Source organism: Elgaria multicarinata, chromosome 2 (genome assembly GCF_023053635.1).
Source record: "Elgaria multicarinata webbii isolate HBS135686 ecotype San Diego chromosome 2, rElgMul1.1.pri, whole genome shotgun sequence".
Classification (NCBI taxonomy): Eukaryota; Metazoa; Chordata; class Lepidosauria; order Squamata; family Anguidae; genus Elgaria; species Elgaria multicarinata.
Window position 1 is genome coordinate 13,985,318 of NC_086172.1, and position 16,985 is coordinate 14,002,302.

Genomic DNA, 16,985 nt, shown 5'->3' on the forward strand with positions numbered 1-16,985 from the left:
GATGAGTTTAAATGACAGCAAACATACATGAGGCTTCTTACTACCCAGATATCCTCCATTGTTATTTAATTGGCTAAAGTGATGACAACAATCTGGGATAATGTGACAGCAATTTCATATGCTCAAATAATAGCTACTATTAGCCATGGTTCTCACACAAAACAGCCTTTAACACAATTAGATGTGTTCCTTAATTGAGTCAAACATTCATATTGCAATTCTCTGCTTAAAAGGGGGGGGGAAACTTCTAGTAATAGAAAAATACCACCTAACTATGAACAAAATGCCAACAGAAGGCATCAATTTACCACTGAATCTAACCCTCATGCAAATCAGCTATTTGTACATTTACTGAATACTGGTAAACCATTCCCAAACACTTGTAAATCTTATATGCATGCAATTTGAACTTTGGCTATGGGGCGGTATGTAAATATAATAAATAAATTTGAGCATATCATAATTGCAATGCAACATCACATTTTTGAAATGACACCCTGGCACTTTTCTTCTCTCCATCTGAGGTAGTTCAAAACAATTTTATTTATTTACATTTATATACCACTCCCCATCTAAACAGATTCCAGAGCAGTGAACAATAAAGGATAAAAAAAATCCACACCATATTATGAAGTATTGTTTGTTTGTTTTAAACAGAATACCAATAAGAACTGTGGATGGTCAATCAAGGAAAACTTCTTGAAATAAAGATGTTTTCAGCAGGCACCAAAACCAAAACAATGTTGGTGCCTGCCTGATCTTCAGAGGCAGGATGTTCCATAGAAAGGAAGCCACTGAAAGCTCTTCTTCAGGTGGATGCCAATTGGGCCATAGGTCCATGTGGAACCACCAGGAGCATGCCATCTGATGACCTCTACGAGGACAATAAACACATTTTTTCTCTGTTTCTGCTCCACTTACCTTTATCACTTCCCCTACTTCTCTCTTTCTCTCTTTCCTTGCTGGAGAAAATTTCCTCAAACCCATGTAAGGGGGGAGGGGAGGGGAGGGGAGGGGAGTTCTCATTGGCACCAATGGAAATTCCCCCCCCCCAGCTTAATTCTGATGGGGGGGTTGTAGCAAATGGGGAAGGGGTTAGCCTAACCTCCCAAGAACACCTCCCTAAAAATTCAGTAAGTAATAACAGAGCACCTTCATGGATATAGGAGACTCTCCTTTTCAGTATTGAATAATGTTCAGCTAGTCCCAGTATTAGATTCTTGGAAATGGTGTTGGAGCATGTAGTGGCATCTTGACCCCAAGTGTTTCTGGATGAGATGGTTTACTTAGATCAATTTCGATCTACTCTCAAGCCTCGTTGTGGAATAGAGACTACTTTGGTTGCTATGTTGGATGTTCTACAACCAGAAACTGGACAGGAGGAGTGTGTCCCTGTGGGTTCTGCTGAACACTTTGCAGCTTTTGATACAATTAATCCTGGTATCTTTTTGGGATGTCTGCCTGGGATGGGATTTGGAGGTCCTTCTGGGAGGGTCAATCTTAGAAGTTGTTGATGGGGGCCTCCTGTTCAGTGGCCATTAGCCTATCAGGGTTCCTTCTTGCCATTTAACAAATACATAAAATCACTGGGATAGGCCATTTGGAGTTTTGGGTTTTGTTTCCTTTCCATTTAAACCCACAGAAGCTGTCTAAATTGTAAATTGGTGTTTGATGTTGGTAATGGAGTAGTAGATGACGGTAAACAAATTGAATCCAGACAAGACAGAGGTGCTTCTTGTCAGTCAAAAGGCAGATCAGGGATGATGATGATGATGATGACATTTATATCCCGCCTTTTTTCCTCCAAGGAACCCAAGGCAGCGTACATAATCCTTTTCTCTATGTTATCCTCACAACAACAACCCTGTGAGGTAGGTTGGGTTGGGAGTATGTGACTGGCCCAAAGTCACCCAGTGGGTTTCCATGGCCGAGTGGGGACTAGAACTCCGATCTCCCGACTCCCAGTCCAACACCTTAGCCACTAGACCACACTCTCCACACCACTACACCACACTAGGGATTGAACTCCTCCTCTTGAGGTGTGCAGCTTGGGTGTACTACTGGATTCAGCTCTGAACCTAGATTCCCAAGTTTTGGTGGTGGCTAAATATGGATTAGGTTAGTGTGCCAATTCTGCCTGCTCCTGGAGATGTCAGATTTAGCCATGGTGACACATGCCTTAGTTCAGGGATGGGGAACCTAATGGCTATTTCAACCTGAGGACTAAAATGGCTCCAGAAGAGCATGTTTGGGGCTTCATGCCAGCAGTGAGTGAGGTTACACCCCAAGTGGCGTCATCCCTTGTGCGGGCATACAGCCCCCAGTGTGTTTGTCCCCCTATTCACGCATTCTCTGTCTGTCTCCGTCTTATGCACAGACACTTGCCTTTCTTTCTTACACACACCTATTCCCCCTGCCCCCAGCTTTAATCTGGTCAGTGCTACTTGTTTATTTTTTACTTACATGTTTTTAATTGATGTGTTTTTAATTAGTTTTATTTTTATACTTTTATACCCCCTGTATTTTTATATTTTTATACCCCCCTGTATTTTTAATTAGTTTTATCATTATACTTTTTTAGTCTCCCCCCCCCCCCATGGTATTTTATTGTTAGCTGCCTCAAGTACCATTTTTACTTGAAAGGCAAGTAAATAAATAAATAAACAAACAAACATTAAAGCAACATAATTGCCAAAGTGCTTCTAATGACTTCAGAGGAGCGCATTGAACTGTGTATGAACCAAGGCAAAAATGAGGTAGCAAGGACACCAAAATGTTTGTTGTCTAGCTGAAGTTACACTCTCCATTTGGAAAGCCTTCTGAAAAGTTAGTCTCACTGGCAATGGGACAGTCAGAAACAACAGCATCAAGTGACACGACTCACTGCAGTGTGGCATTTCTGTGATGGAAATATGTTTAGGTAAAATCTACAGTGATCTTCATTTGCAGAGAAGAAGCATGACTTATTCCTCCATAAATAAGTCAATGAAGATAGGAGAAGACACAGCGATTGTTAATTCCAACAAGCTGTTTCACTGCATTGTTAATGACATTCAAAGAAAAGTGAAGTTATCATTGTGTCCTGCCTATACACTAGCACCATGGCCAACATGAGTTGTTGATGACATCAGTGAAGAAAGGGCACAAGGCATTTGTGATTCATATACTGAAAATATGTACAGGCAGTTCCATGTGCACTACTTCATAGTTCCTGTATTTTGATTGATGGGATCCATCTGTTGCACCATGTTGAATGGCCTTGACCTTCAAAATTCCAAAACTTATGCTTGTGCTATATCAGATATGTACAACAAAAACAAACAACAACAACACTATGGAGAGAAGATTACCATAGTATTGGATGGGTACAAACTGGCTAGCATAAAAGATGAAAAGCACAGTCATTACAAGTTGAAGTAAACAATATTTTTGCTTTTTATTTTTATTGTGAATTTAACAAGTAAACAATATGATAGAGTTGTGACACCCCGTCCTCTTTCCTGTCAATTATGGGAGACAAAGTAAGCCTCATTGTACTTCTGCCACAGCATCTACATGCTTCAGAGGTGAAACATTGATGGTGCTATAGAAAATAATAATAATAATAATAATAATAATAATAATAATAATAATAATAATAATAATGGTATCTAGGCTTTTGCTGATGGGTTGTTTGCATGGTCATAAAATCTACTATGTTAAGAGGTAAGATTATTGCTGGGATAGAGACTGACCTCTTAGTTCTCCTTGTTGCTCTTGTAGACAAGATTTTGGATACTTGCCTGCTCATTCCAGGGCTAAAGGTTTACTATGACAAAGTGTTCAGTGGTCAGCAACTTCACTCTTGTCTGGGCGGAATGTCTCATCATGTTCTCTTTCACCATGCTATGACAGATTATGATACAACATCAGCACTATATAGGAGAGTGAAAAATAAGTCTTCAAACAGTTTCATGGAAATGCTGATCTTCATAGGCATATGGACATGTTTAAGAACCTAAATTCATCTGTCAAAGTTTTCTATCAGGTCTAGCACTGGCTTGATGTGAACCTGCTGGCTATGGAACGGAGTCGAAAGGTGGCTGGTGGGACACTGAAACACATCCCAACATTATAAGCTACAGCTCTGAATAACCTCTATTTTGTGACTTGCAATTGCAAGTCGGGTTGTGAATGTGCCTGCGAGTGCAGGTGAGTGTATGTGTTTTGTGCTTGTTGTGGCTGCACTAACAGAACTGATGTGAAGGAGTAAGAAGTTCATGATGATAACCTTTAGGATGATCTTTCTGATGCAAACACACTTAGGATGATATCCTGAATGAAAACCTTCAGGAAGGACGTGCTCATGAAAAACTTGATGTTGTTTCTGATTAAAATAGTGAGGACCATGACACACTTCCCACCAGGTGTCATATGGTGCAATAATCAAAGAATTTATCATCTCATAGCTTTTATAGTTTGACTGAAGTAAAAAATTGATTTCTCATAAATGTAAGCTATAAAATTAGTATTGGTGAAGTGTTGCAATTTCATTGTACTGAAACATTAAATGCAGATTAAACATTGGGCAAATTTTGAAAGAAATCCTCAACTTGTAGATTTCAATGCATAAGACTTCATGTGTTTCCCCCCCCCCCAGAAAAAAAAAACCCAACCTGTTTGTAGAAATCAACATCTTGGTGTAGAACCCATGCTGTAGCCCCTTTTCTGTTGCACCCCCACTTTTTTATATGACCATAGCTACTGAACAAAAAACTTAGCAGAGATAATAAAGAAAACACACTGAAAACCTGCTTCTAGGCACCATAAACATGGTCCTTGGTGGTAAAGAACCCAGACTACTGTCATTTTCTATACTCACTTAATGGTCACCAGTATTATATGGCTGCTTCCTCCCCCTTGCTGTGGGGCAGCACCAGAGGAGTGAAGTGAACAGGCCCCTCCACAGGGAGCTGTAGGGGTACACCAGTTCAGGGGCTATACAAGATGGAGGGCTGCCAGCAGGGGAGGCTTTGCTCAGATGGGGTGGGCACCATGTGTTCAACTCTGATAGCTGTATCAAACCCAAGGACTATTCTGGACCATGTGAAGTCGAACTACTAAAAAGAAAAAAAAGTATTCAGCAGTTGAATTCCTTCACTGGTGCACCGGGGCACGACACAGGCTCTTTACAGTAGGCCTGTCCGCGGACGCTCCCTGCTCAAGCTAAGCGCCACCACTTTATGAGCCTGAGGTGAGGGACAAACACCACCTTTCTACAAACTATGTGGAGAAAGGGGTTAAACAGGAATAATTTCAGGAATAAAATAATGCGCTGTGAATGACATGTGCTGATGGTGAATTAATGTCAGAACGTGTGTTATATGTATATAACTGCAGATGATAAGTGCCAAGGAGACACGTGGGATTTTTGTGGTAGTAAAACAAACTGAATAAAAATTATTTCAATGTTCACAAACTTTGTTTCATAATAAAACTTTTCAGACCCTTGTTAAAACCTCTCATCCAATCCTTTCTCTCTTCTCATACACACTTCCTTTCTCTCACACCTTCACTCTTGAACTTTCTTTATTATCAGGATTGTTTAATATACACCAACTGACTATCTGCACACTACACTCAAAAGACAACCCTCTTTACCCTGATCCTCTAATTCTCCCTCGAACCCAAGAACTTTAAAAACACCCCTTCCTTTACCCTCAGTCATTCCCTTATATATCCTCCTCCCCTCTCCTAAGATATTCAATCTCCACCCACTCAGGTCAACATTCTAAACACAACAGCCTTACAAATTCTAGACATACATTAGGGAACTGACTTGTGGGGTGTAACGCCACAGGCACCGTTTAGTCTAGGGCTGGCTGGTCTCACGGTCTTACGTCATGTTGCTTTCCCCCAGTTTGTCCCAGGCTGGTTAAAATGTGTATAAGACATGAGACCCCAGGGAAGAAAGTATGACAACAGTTCAGAAATGCGTGGGCAAGCTATTCTGTTTACTCCACTAGCAAGTAATCAAGACTAATCTTTGTTTATCTTCTTTTTGTAAATTCCCCAAGTAATTAAAGGGTATGATCCACGTTCAGCTTCTTTCTCTCTTCCGTTGAAGTGCTCTAACACCAACACCAATAATTATGTGAGCTTTGCGACGGGAAAGTAGCTGCTCTTGGTCCCATCATAAAACAATTTTGACTCCTTCTTCACTCCCTAGTATATGTGAGTGTGTGTGTGTATATGTGGAGATACTAAATTAAATCAAGTCAGTTTGTACGTTACTGTTCTTGTCTGTGTTTCATGTTACTGTTTTCTTCCCCCTGACAGGGTATGCTGCTAAAGCGAAGCGGCAAGTCATTAAATAAAGAGTGGAAGAAGAAATACGTTACTCTCTGTGATAATGGTGTACTGACCTATCATCCAAGTTTACATGTAAGTGTGCACGCATTTCACATTTATCAAATGATGATTCAAGATCTATAATCAAACTCACCCAATAGACAAGTAATAAATTATTCTATTCATAATCAAGGAAAATAAGAGCATAATTAGTTAATGTTCTTTGGAACTACATTTTTCTTATGAAATGAATCTTGAGTGTATAGTTGTGGAAAGAACAATCGAGAAACTAGAGGAGGTGGAGAAGACAGCAACTGCTTCTACAAAGAATAGAATATGACTTATTTTTTTATTACATTTATATACCGCCCCATAGCTGAAGCTCTCTGGGCGGTTTACAAAAGTCTTTCAAAAGTCTTGAAAGTCTGTGCTTCTGCCGTCCCAAAGTTTCTCCCAAATATGGAAGTGCATGTTGTGGAACTGCAGCTGCTTTGGATGGATGCTTGCACTACTTGTCCCAGTAGGGAGATTCTTGCTCAGATTGGGGTGGGGTGGAAGTATGCAAAAGGCAGCCTCGGGATTGATACCATAAATGCCTTTATATCATTCCCAATGAGCAGACTGTGAACACAGGCCTCTCTCCCCTCCTCCTTTTGAAGACATTAGTGCTGATTTAATTTTATTTTTTTAAATGTAAGTATTGAGCTATTCATTTAAGAGAATTTTAACCCACTTTTCAGGTCATACTGCCTTCACAAGGCAGGTTACAATATTTCTAAAACATGAGCATACAACAACAATTAAAACACATGTACACACTACATATGCACACTCAGCAGTAGCAGCAGCAGCTGATTTTAAAGCACTAAATGCTGACTGGAATAAACAAATCCAGTTTTTTTTAAAAAAACCAACAGTGATGAAGCCTTACATATCTCTATGTGGACGGACCTCAAAATGCCTGGGGCCACCACTGAGAAAGCCCTGTCTCTTCTACCCACCAGTTTGATGGTGATCTTAATGCTTGGGCAGACTAATATAGACAACACTTCAGATAATGTGGTCCCAAACCAATTAGGGCAGAGGTGCAGACATTTTTAAAGGTGGGGATCCAAAATACATCCCACTGGGTCCATTGTGGGCCAGACAACATCAGTGCATGTGGACCCACCTGGGAGTCACATCCATGTCCACTGGCATCATTGCTCTACACAATATTTTTTTCCTTTCTTTTTTCTCTGTGCTGGGAGAAAGCAACATAGCCATGTGCAACAGTGCCTCATGGGCACTGCACGGTTTGCAAAGTGCCTTGGCCCATGCCAGAACAGGTTGAACACCACTTAGACAGGAAGCAATCCTACTCTGACAAGAGGTGTGTTTAGAAGGGTTCTGGTTCTGCCAGGTCCAAGTCATCAATCAGGTTCTTTTGGTTTTGTTGTTATTTGTTCAGTCGCTTCCGACTCTTCGTGACTTCATGGACCAGCCCACGCCAGAGTTTTCTGTCGGCCGTCGCCACCCCTAGCTCCCCCAAGGTCAAGTCCGTCACCTCCAGAATATCATCCATCCATCTTGCCCTTGGTCGGCCCCTCTTCCTTTTGCCTTCCACTTTCCCTAGCATCAGCCTCTTCTCCAGGGTTTCCTGTCTTCTCATTATGTGGCCAAAGTACTTCAGTTTTGCCTTTAGTATCATTCCCTCAAGTGAGCAGTCTGGCTTTATTTCCTGGAGTATGGACTGGTTTGATCTTCTTGCAGTCCAAGGCACTCTCAGAATTTTCCTCCAACACCACAGTTCAAAAGCATCTATCTTCCTTCGCTCAGCTTTCCTTATGGTCCAGCTCTCGCAGCCATAGGTTACTACGGGGAATACCATTGCTTTAACTATGCGGACCTTTGTTGTCAGTGTGGTGTCTCTGCTCTTAACTATTTTATCAAGATTTGTCATTGCTCTCCTCCCAAGAAGTAAACGTCTTCTGATTTCCTGGCTGCAGTCAGCGTCTGCAAGATGAAATAAGCCACTAGTGCAAAAAGGCACTCCAGATGAGGTGGCCTTGGCATGGAAGTTGAGATCCTCTAGAACAGCGGTTCTCAACCTGTGGGTCGGGACCCCTTTGGGGGTCGAATGACCCTTTCACAGGGATCGCCTAAGACCATCGGAAAACACATATTTCCGATGGTCTTAGGAAACTGTATTGACTGAACTATGTCATGTATCATCTTTTGTATTATTAAAGCTATTGTTATGTATTATTTTCATTAACAAACCATCCCATGACAATGGATCGTGTAGAGAAGAACGAAAATAATTTTATGGTTGGGGGTCACCACAACATGAGGAACTGTATTAAAGGGTCGCGGCATTAGGAAGGTTGAGAACCACTGCTCTAGAACCATCCTAGGTGTCTGTAACACCAAGTCCATGTACCCATTAACAGCACCTCTAGCTTGTCTGATCAAGTCTCAAGATTTTGGCCCCGGTCTATTCTACTATCATGGCAAGGCACCAATTCAGGAGACCCATTGCTTCACCTCGATTTGATGAAAAGGAGAGATAGAGCTGGGTGTCATCCACATATTGGTGACATCTCAGCCCACATCTCTGGATAACATCCCTCAGTAATTTCACGTAAATGTTAAACAGCATGGGGGATAAAAAAGAGCCTGAGAAACTCCATAATACCAAGGAATAGAGCAATAATCCCCCAGCACAACCTTCTGGAATCAGCCATCCAAGTAGAGAAGAACTACTGCATCACAGTACCTCCAACACCCATCTCAGAATGCCTGTCGTGAAGGATACCATGGCCAATGGTATCAAAAGCTGCTGAGAGGTCCAAGAGAATCAACAGGGTTGCACTCCCTCTCTTGGCAAAAGCCATCCCACAGGGCAACCAAGGCAGTTTCCATTCCAAATTTAGGCCTGAAGCCTGATTGAAATGGATCCATTCAAGAATGTCTGGAGTTGACTGGAATTTTTGTGAACCGCCCAGAGAGCTCCGGCTATTGGGCGGTATAGAAATGTAATAAATAAATAAATAAATAAATAAATAGGCAGTTCTTCAATCAGTCTAAACCCAAACTTATTTCAACCTTTAAAGTGCAGCACCAGCACTTTAAATTGGGTCCAGAAATGCACTGGCAACCAGTGCAGCTCGTACAGAACTGGTATAATATTATCTGTCTGTCTACCTCCAACAAGGACGTGAATCACCACATTCTGTAGTAGCTGAAGTTTCCAATTCATCTTCAAAGGCAGCCCCATATAAAAGCTCATTATAATAGTTAAGTGTGGATGTAACTCGGCCATGCATGAGGCTAGGTCAGCTTTCTCTAAATACTGTCAGATTTTGTAAAAGGCACACCTGGCTATTGCTGCCACCTGTGCGCCAACTTTTTGCAATGAATTGAGAAGGATGCTCAAGTTCTTTAGGTATTTGGTTCTTTAAGGACAGTGCAACCCCATCAAATATCAGTTGAATCTCTGTATCCAGATCAGTAAATTTCACCACTCAAAGTAGTTTTGTCTTGCCAGGATTAAGGTAGAAGATGATTCAACAAACTCAAGTATACTTTCTATTAGAACATTCCTATTTCCAGAAGTAGAAAGATTAAGGAGACATTTTCTCTTGATCACTGAGACATTTTCTTCTTTTCAGATGTTGGGACTGTTTCATGCTTTGTTATTTAACATAGGGTGAGAATTGGCCTAGAAATATATGGGTGCTTGCCTATCAGGTACAACCTGCCAACTTGCAAATTTAGTTGAATTTGAAGGATGCTACATTTTACTGGGCTCTTTAAACTGAGAAAAGTATTGGATGAAAGCACTGTCTGGTTAGTAGTGGATAAATGCATCTTTCAAATATGTTTTAATCTCACAGCAGCTTTCCAGCGTGCCTTGCGCCTGATGCCTCACTTTGACAACTCCTTAGAATGCGGCATCAGGTGGGTGAACTCTGGAAGACCCGCTGACTGCTCAGAAGAGAGATGGGCCAACTTGACTCTCCAGAGAACCCGATCCAAATGTCTCATTTTGGGGGGTCCTTCTACTGAGTGAGGCATTGGCAGGGAGATTTCCCTGGAGATCACCTGTGCTGCCATGACAAACGCATTCTCCAGAGCCATCACTCCGCCATTGCCTCGCTCTGATGAAGGACTCCTCTGAGCAAGACATTGAGGGAGAGACACAGGGTGTGTGGCTGCCACCGCCACCACTTGGTGGGAGGGCAGAGAAGAGAGGGCAGGTGGGAGGTCTTGCACTGGCCCGGCCCAACCCTCCAGAGCAGATTTGGGGAGGACATGGGGCTGCAGGGGGAGGAGAGAGCTGGCAAAAATCGTGCCCTTCCCTGTTCTGCCAGGGGAAATGCTTCACTGGATCAAAAGCCAGAAAGATAGATGTAGATGGAAGGCCTGCATGAAAGCTGCTGTCTCAATGCTGCAAAGGAATTGTAAGATTTATAAGAATATCTCAAAGGCATACTTAATTTTATTTTATGTTTGTCTCTTTGTGCTGTAACGTCTTTCTGATTTAATCTAAAGTATCCCTTTATGTCTTAAGGTAGGAGCATGTATGGGCAGTGTGTGTAATTACTTGGCTTCATTCAACAGTATTTTATAAATATATGTTTTTGGCTAAGCTTATAACACGATTGTAGGTTTCCTAAGGTCTTTCGTGGGAGATAATCTCTTTTTTTTCAGGTGTGCCTGTGGCTTCGATGGAAACCAATCAAGGTGCGATTTATGTTCATTAAGTGCTTGTCAAAACTGAAAAATTTTCTAATCAACAGCAATCTAGCTGAAGCCTCCTCAATGGCTGGGAGTGTCGCCTCTGCAGTATCGGCTACTTGCCTGTTACAACTCTAGGCTAGAAATCCGCTGATGATTACATTAGGCTAAGCTGCGAAGTAAATGAACCATATCTTATTTAGGTGCAACTAGCTTCAGTGTAGTCCTGCCCTGCAGGGCACTTTATAGCATTTTATGGCTTTAAAATTAGTGTAGCTTCCCATTTGCTGCAGGGTGCTGCATGTTATGCCTTTGAACTCCATAAGCAAAGGGAAGGGGGTCTTTGTTTTTCTCTTCTCTTGCCCCCCTCCCCCCATTTTTCTCTGCATTTTAGCAATTTTATTTTGCATCTTTTCCAGACGGCATTTTGCAATAAAGATGTCTGACAGCCCCCTATACACAAAATCTAGAGGCATCAGCGTTTGCTAGTCAGTACATACAGGGCTTTTTAATACCCACACATACACACACAACACAATAGTTTACCGTCAGCAATAGATTTGCAAGTGGTTAACCAGTTTCTAAGTGTTACAAAATTATTCTCAATGATAAAATAGCATTTTGAAAGAAGAGTTTAGTTGTAATTTATTGCATTTTGTAATGTATTGTGTACATGAATTAATAATAATGTTTCAGTGTACTATTGACAGGGAAACAAAAGCTAGTGTCTTGTGTAAATGCCTTACAGAGTTAATCTGATAGAAGTATGATGAGTTCATTAGACAGAAATAATTAAGTGCATATTTAACTTAAACCACTTAGTTGTGCAGAAATATCTATTGCTAATTATCCGAATATTCAAAGACAATGAATTCTGTGTTTTGCTTAAATTAATTGAGATAAGAATATTTGGATGGTTAAAAAAAATGAAATAAAATGGCAGAAGGCCACAATTTTGACTTAGTTATTCTGCATTTGGAAGATCTCTTGTAGGTGTGTCTAGATCCAGATAGACATATTTATGGAAGAGATCAGGATGGGAGACATTGAGTAGGGTTGTTCTTATAGTTATTATACAGTCCCACAGAAACATACATTATAAAGAATTGTTGTCATTGTATCTCCTTAAAAAGAATGAAGTTTTTCACCAAGTCAACTAAATAAAAGTAGAGAAAATCTTTGGCTCTGTGTGATTTCAAAAGTGTCCAGCAGGGCACAGTATGAAACAATGCAAGGTAAATACTTCCCATGTCAGAACTAGGTAGAAATCAGAAAATCTATTCTGCATGTTCTATAAAATATTTAAACATAAGAATTTATGCATATGTTGTGATTTCTGAACTGTTCAGTCTTGCATGCTTTGACCATCTTAAGCCTGATACTGCCAGTGCCTTAATAAAGCCTGAGTAAAGCTCTGCAATGAGAAATTGAGTACAGAATTGTTTTATTTAGTAAAACAACAACAATAACAATGAAACTCATTATACTTAGCAAATACTAGTATAGCATTTCATTTATAGACGGAAAGCAACATAAAAAACCTTTTAAAAAATCTCCTGAATTGAATACCAAAGATACTTGCTGGTGTGATTAAGAAATAAGGGTTATAAATTGTGTACACTTGCTTGAAAGGACAAGAAGTCACAAAATCTGCCATCACCTATCGTTTATTGGCTTCTACTGGTTCCATTTTGCCCATCTCATTTATCTCTCCCTTCCCTTTTCCTCTCCCTTCTTCTGGTGGAAAGAGAGTCATTCCCCTTCTATCCAGGGATCTCCGAGAAATATGTCTGTTCAAAGGGGAGTAAAACATACACATCAGCTCAATGGGTTGTATCCTATTGTGTCCCTCCATTCATGGAAGGATCTTTGCTCCAGCAGAAGCTTCTGTGAATAGAGTGGGTAGAGAAGCAATTTTCACAAATTCTCCATTTTTCTTGTACCACCCCCCCGCCGCCCAATGCCATCTCACACACTGTTGCAAAGGGCCGCCCAACACTATAGAGCAGATGTTGGGGGGGAAGAGAGCTGTAGAGAGAAGGAGAAATCAGTGAAAATCACCTCCTCCGCCTTATGTTCTCACAGAAGCCTCCACTGGATTGAAGAGCCTTCCGTTCGGTGGAGGGACACAAATGAATACAACCCATGATTTTAGTATTGTTGCTGCAGATGAGAACAAGTAGCTTTCAGTCTTGCCCATCACAGCTTTCCTGGCATATGAAAAAGGATACTCAGCAGAGAGCATATGGTTAATAGCAGCAGGAACAGGAATTCTCAGTGAATTCAATATCCATGATACAAACTCACCTGATCTGTACCTCCTAGTCTAATGTATGGATCGAAGCGTAGCTATCCCGCAAATTTCACACTTCTCCAGATAATGCAATGCAATGCAATTCTCAGCTCAGAAATCATATGGAAATGCATTTTAAAAAATGAACATTTTGAGAGAAATTATGTCTAGAAATGTATATTTTGAGAGACAGTGGCTCAGTTCACACAACACTTTTCTCTACACAGTGTGAAAACTCTACTCAACAGTGAAGTTTTTAGGAGGTACTCACCACACAACATATTCCAACCACCGTTGTGTGAACGTGGGCTCCCTTGGAGTAGAGTAAACTCAACATGGCATTTGATTGACAGTTTCTCTTCCCTCTCTCCTCCCCCAGTCCTCCCGATGCCAGGGAACTCTCTAGCCAGTGCAGAAACTCCACTCAGTGCAGCAAGAAACTCCACAGAGCCCTCCACACAACACAGAGCACAACGGTTGTGCAGGAACTCTCCTCTGCACAGTGTGGATATTCTGTGTGGAGTATGGTGTTTTCCCTCAAAACAACACATTTTTCAACGGTGGTGTAACAACTCCACCATGGAGTTCTAAAACCACCTGTTGAGAAATGTGTTGTCTGAACTGAGCCAGTATTTCTACAAATGCATATTTTTAGAACTTGAATTTAAAATACGTATTTAAAAGCATTCTTTTGCACTATTTGTTATTTTAAATCATAGATTAATGCAGAAGCAGGGTGGCACAGACTTGTAAATGTATACATCTGAAAGTGAAATGAACTAAAAATAGAAATGGACTGATCCATTCATCCCTGAACAGGAGTTGCACCCACTGGAAACCATCACATTTGTCGTAAACTGGATGGTGGCTATTTTGCCTCTGATAATTCAACCCCAAAACTAATGTAGTAGCTCTGCATGTCAGAAATTTAGATTTTTAAAGAACAGAAAGAGATTCAGCAGGCAGAACTCTTTTGTAGTAACAGCAGTCTTTTGTGGGGATTTCTATGCTTCTAGCTCTAATTAAGCCACCTTCTACAAAGGATCTCTGTGTATTAAAATGTCAGAAAAGGCTGAGAGGGGAAATAATAATAGTTGGGGATTGTAATGGTGTCGTAAACAGCAATACTGATAGGTCTACAGAAAGGCAGAGTAACACAGGGATCATTTCTGTTAGAACAGGTCAGGGAATGTGTGGCCTTCCAGATGTTGTTGGACTGCAAGTTCTATCACCCTCACCATCAGTTATGCTGGTTGGGGCTGATGGTTTTTTTGCTTTCCAACAATATCTGAAGGAACATGTTCACCACCCCTGTATTAGAAGCTGAGAGGGATGCAGTTCTTCTCATTTTGTAGACATGTAGATATAGACATCTGATTAGGAATGTAATCCTGTGCATGGGAAAAGTCCTGAACTCCCAGCATTCACCAGCCAGCCATGTCTAAACAGAGAGCTTTGGCTATGAAGCAGTATATATACATGTAATAATAAGAATAATGCTGCTGCTGCTGCACAGGATCACACCCTAAGAAAGATATCTTCTAATAATTATGAATAGGTATTCTACTCTAGAAAAGGTATACTACTGATTTCACCTAACATGACTGAAGAGGCTTGTATGCAGGTCACAATTCAATATCACTCATCAATTTAGGAAAGGACTCAATTGTTTGAAAAGATTAAGTCAGAACAACTTGTGTGTAAGAGCATTAACTGAATTTTAAAAAATTAATTAATTAATTCACTAGATGATACTAGTTACATAACATTCTGGGAAATGAGTAAAACATTTATTTAACAGCAATTTATGCTTTTGTTCTCCTTTATAAAGTCAGTGAGATCAGGGCAAATGCATTAAATTTTTGAACAGATTAAGATGTCATTAAATTGGTGTCAACAAGGAAAATGTTAGAACAGCAACAAAACATCCGTAGAGAGTTACTGTATAGCGGCCCCTCCCTCCCTCCCCCCTTTCATGGTGCTTCTGCAGGTGTTTTCAAATTGAACTCTCATCATCGCCAGCCAGCAAGGCCAGTGGTAGAACGGCTGAGAATTGTAGTCAAGAATACCTGGAGGGCACCATGTTGCGAAAGGCTGCTATAGAGCAAGCAATGCTGCTGGTTTTTTAGATGAGTAACTAAACTTAACAAGCTCCTGGCATGCATGTTGAATATAAAACACAAAAAGGGAATAGTCCTAAGACTTTCTTTTCTAAAAGAAAAAAGAAAAGAGAGAACACTTTTGTTTTCAACACAGAAGTGTTATTAAAAGAATTTAGGAAGTATTACAGGAGACTGTTCTCTGAAAATAAAAACATGTATATAACCTGGCTTCAGAAATTTAAGATATCCAGGAGTAATGAGCTCTTGTTATTCTTGTTATTGCAGTTGGGGAGACTAATAGACTGAAATTTTTAAGGCTACAATCCGATGCATACAGATCTGAGAATATGCTGCTCTATTGCTTTCAGTGTGAGTTACAGCTGAGTAGACATGCATAGCAGTTTTCTTCAAAGCATTTAAGGGGCCCAAGTTTGAAAAATCACCAGGCCCAGATGGCTTTCCACTCTTAATATTGCAAGGCATTTATGCAAGTAGTGATAGGTCCATTAAATAAAGCAATGGATTACACTATATTTAATGGACATGCCCCTAGATTATGGAATGAAGCCAGAACCAAAGATTCCCTTTTTAATTTACTAATACCAACCAATCTTTGTTCTGAATTATGGACATACGTTTTTTCTACTTTTATTCCCTAGGAGCTTTCACAACTTGCAGAAATGTCTTGCAAAATGAATTATATTAATTCAAGAAGACTAACGTAGTTTTATTTAGAATCCAAAATTGACTTTCAATATTAGTAATAAGATCAATTTTATAGCCTGTATTAATTGGGAGGGGGAGGAGAGTCTGTTACTAATTTATACTGAAAAAGCTTTTGATCAAGTTGAATGGTCCAATTTATTTCAAATCCTATATTCCCCCAGTTTTGCTGTGTATACTTAATGTGTAAACTTGATTTATTCAGAATCCTATGCTAGATTCATGATCAATGATATTTTCCTCATGAAAATAATTGAGACAAAGCAGGGTTGCTCTTTCTTCCTCTGTTTAACCTTTAATTAGAATAACTTAATAATTGCAGTTGGAGAGAACCCTAGGATAAGAACAGTAAAACTTTTTATTTATTTAATACATGTCTCCAGCCTTAAAGAGCTAAGACCAAAGCAGCTTCCATAATAAACATAAAATATGAAATCATAATGTTTAATATAGAATAAAATCACCATAAAACATCATATAAACAGCAGTGGGAATTGGTAGTAATAAGCCAGCAGTAAAACAGTGATAGAAATAAATTAGTAATACCCCATTTAGTATAATACCCCATTTAATAATATAATACCCCATTTAAAATAAAATAATTCAACAGATAGCATCATCATAATATACATTTTTTTAATATTCTTTTTTCCAAGCTAAACAATCCCAGTTGATGTAACCTTCCATCATCGGGGAGATGCTCCAGCCCTTTGATAATTTTAGTTGCCCTTTTCTGCACTTTTTCCAGCTCTACAATATATTTTTTTAGGTGTGACCAGAACTGTACACCGTATTCTAAGTGTGGTCGCACCATA

At 40.1% G+C, this 16,985-nt stretch overlaps 1 protein-coding gene across 5 annotated transcripts in view; it reads left to right on the forward strand.

Moving 5' to 3' along the window:
• AGAP1 (ArfGAP with GTPase domain, ankyrin repeat and PH domain 1) overlaps nt 1-16,985 on the forward strand; it is a 452,256-nt gene that overhangs the window by 234,165 nt on the left and 201,106 nt on the right. For all 5 annotated transcript variants that reach the window (XM_063116055.1, XM_063116056.1, XM_063116057.1 and 2 more), the window contains one exon: nt 6,319-6,423. In XM_063116055.1, coding sequence (XP_062972125.1) covers nt 6,319-6,423 — 105 coding nt within the window. The remainder of the gene's footprint in view (nt 1-6,318; nt 6,424-16,985) is intronic.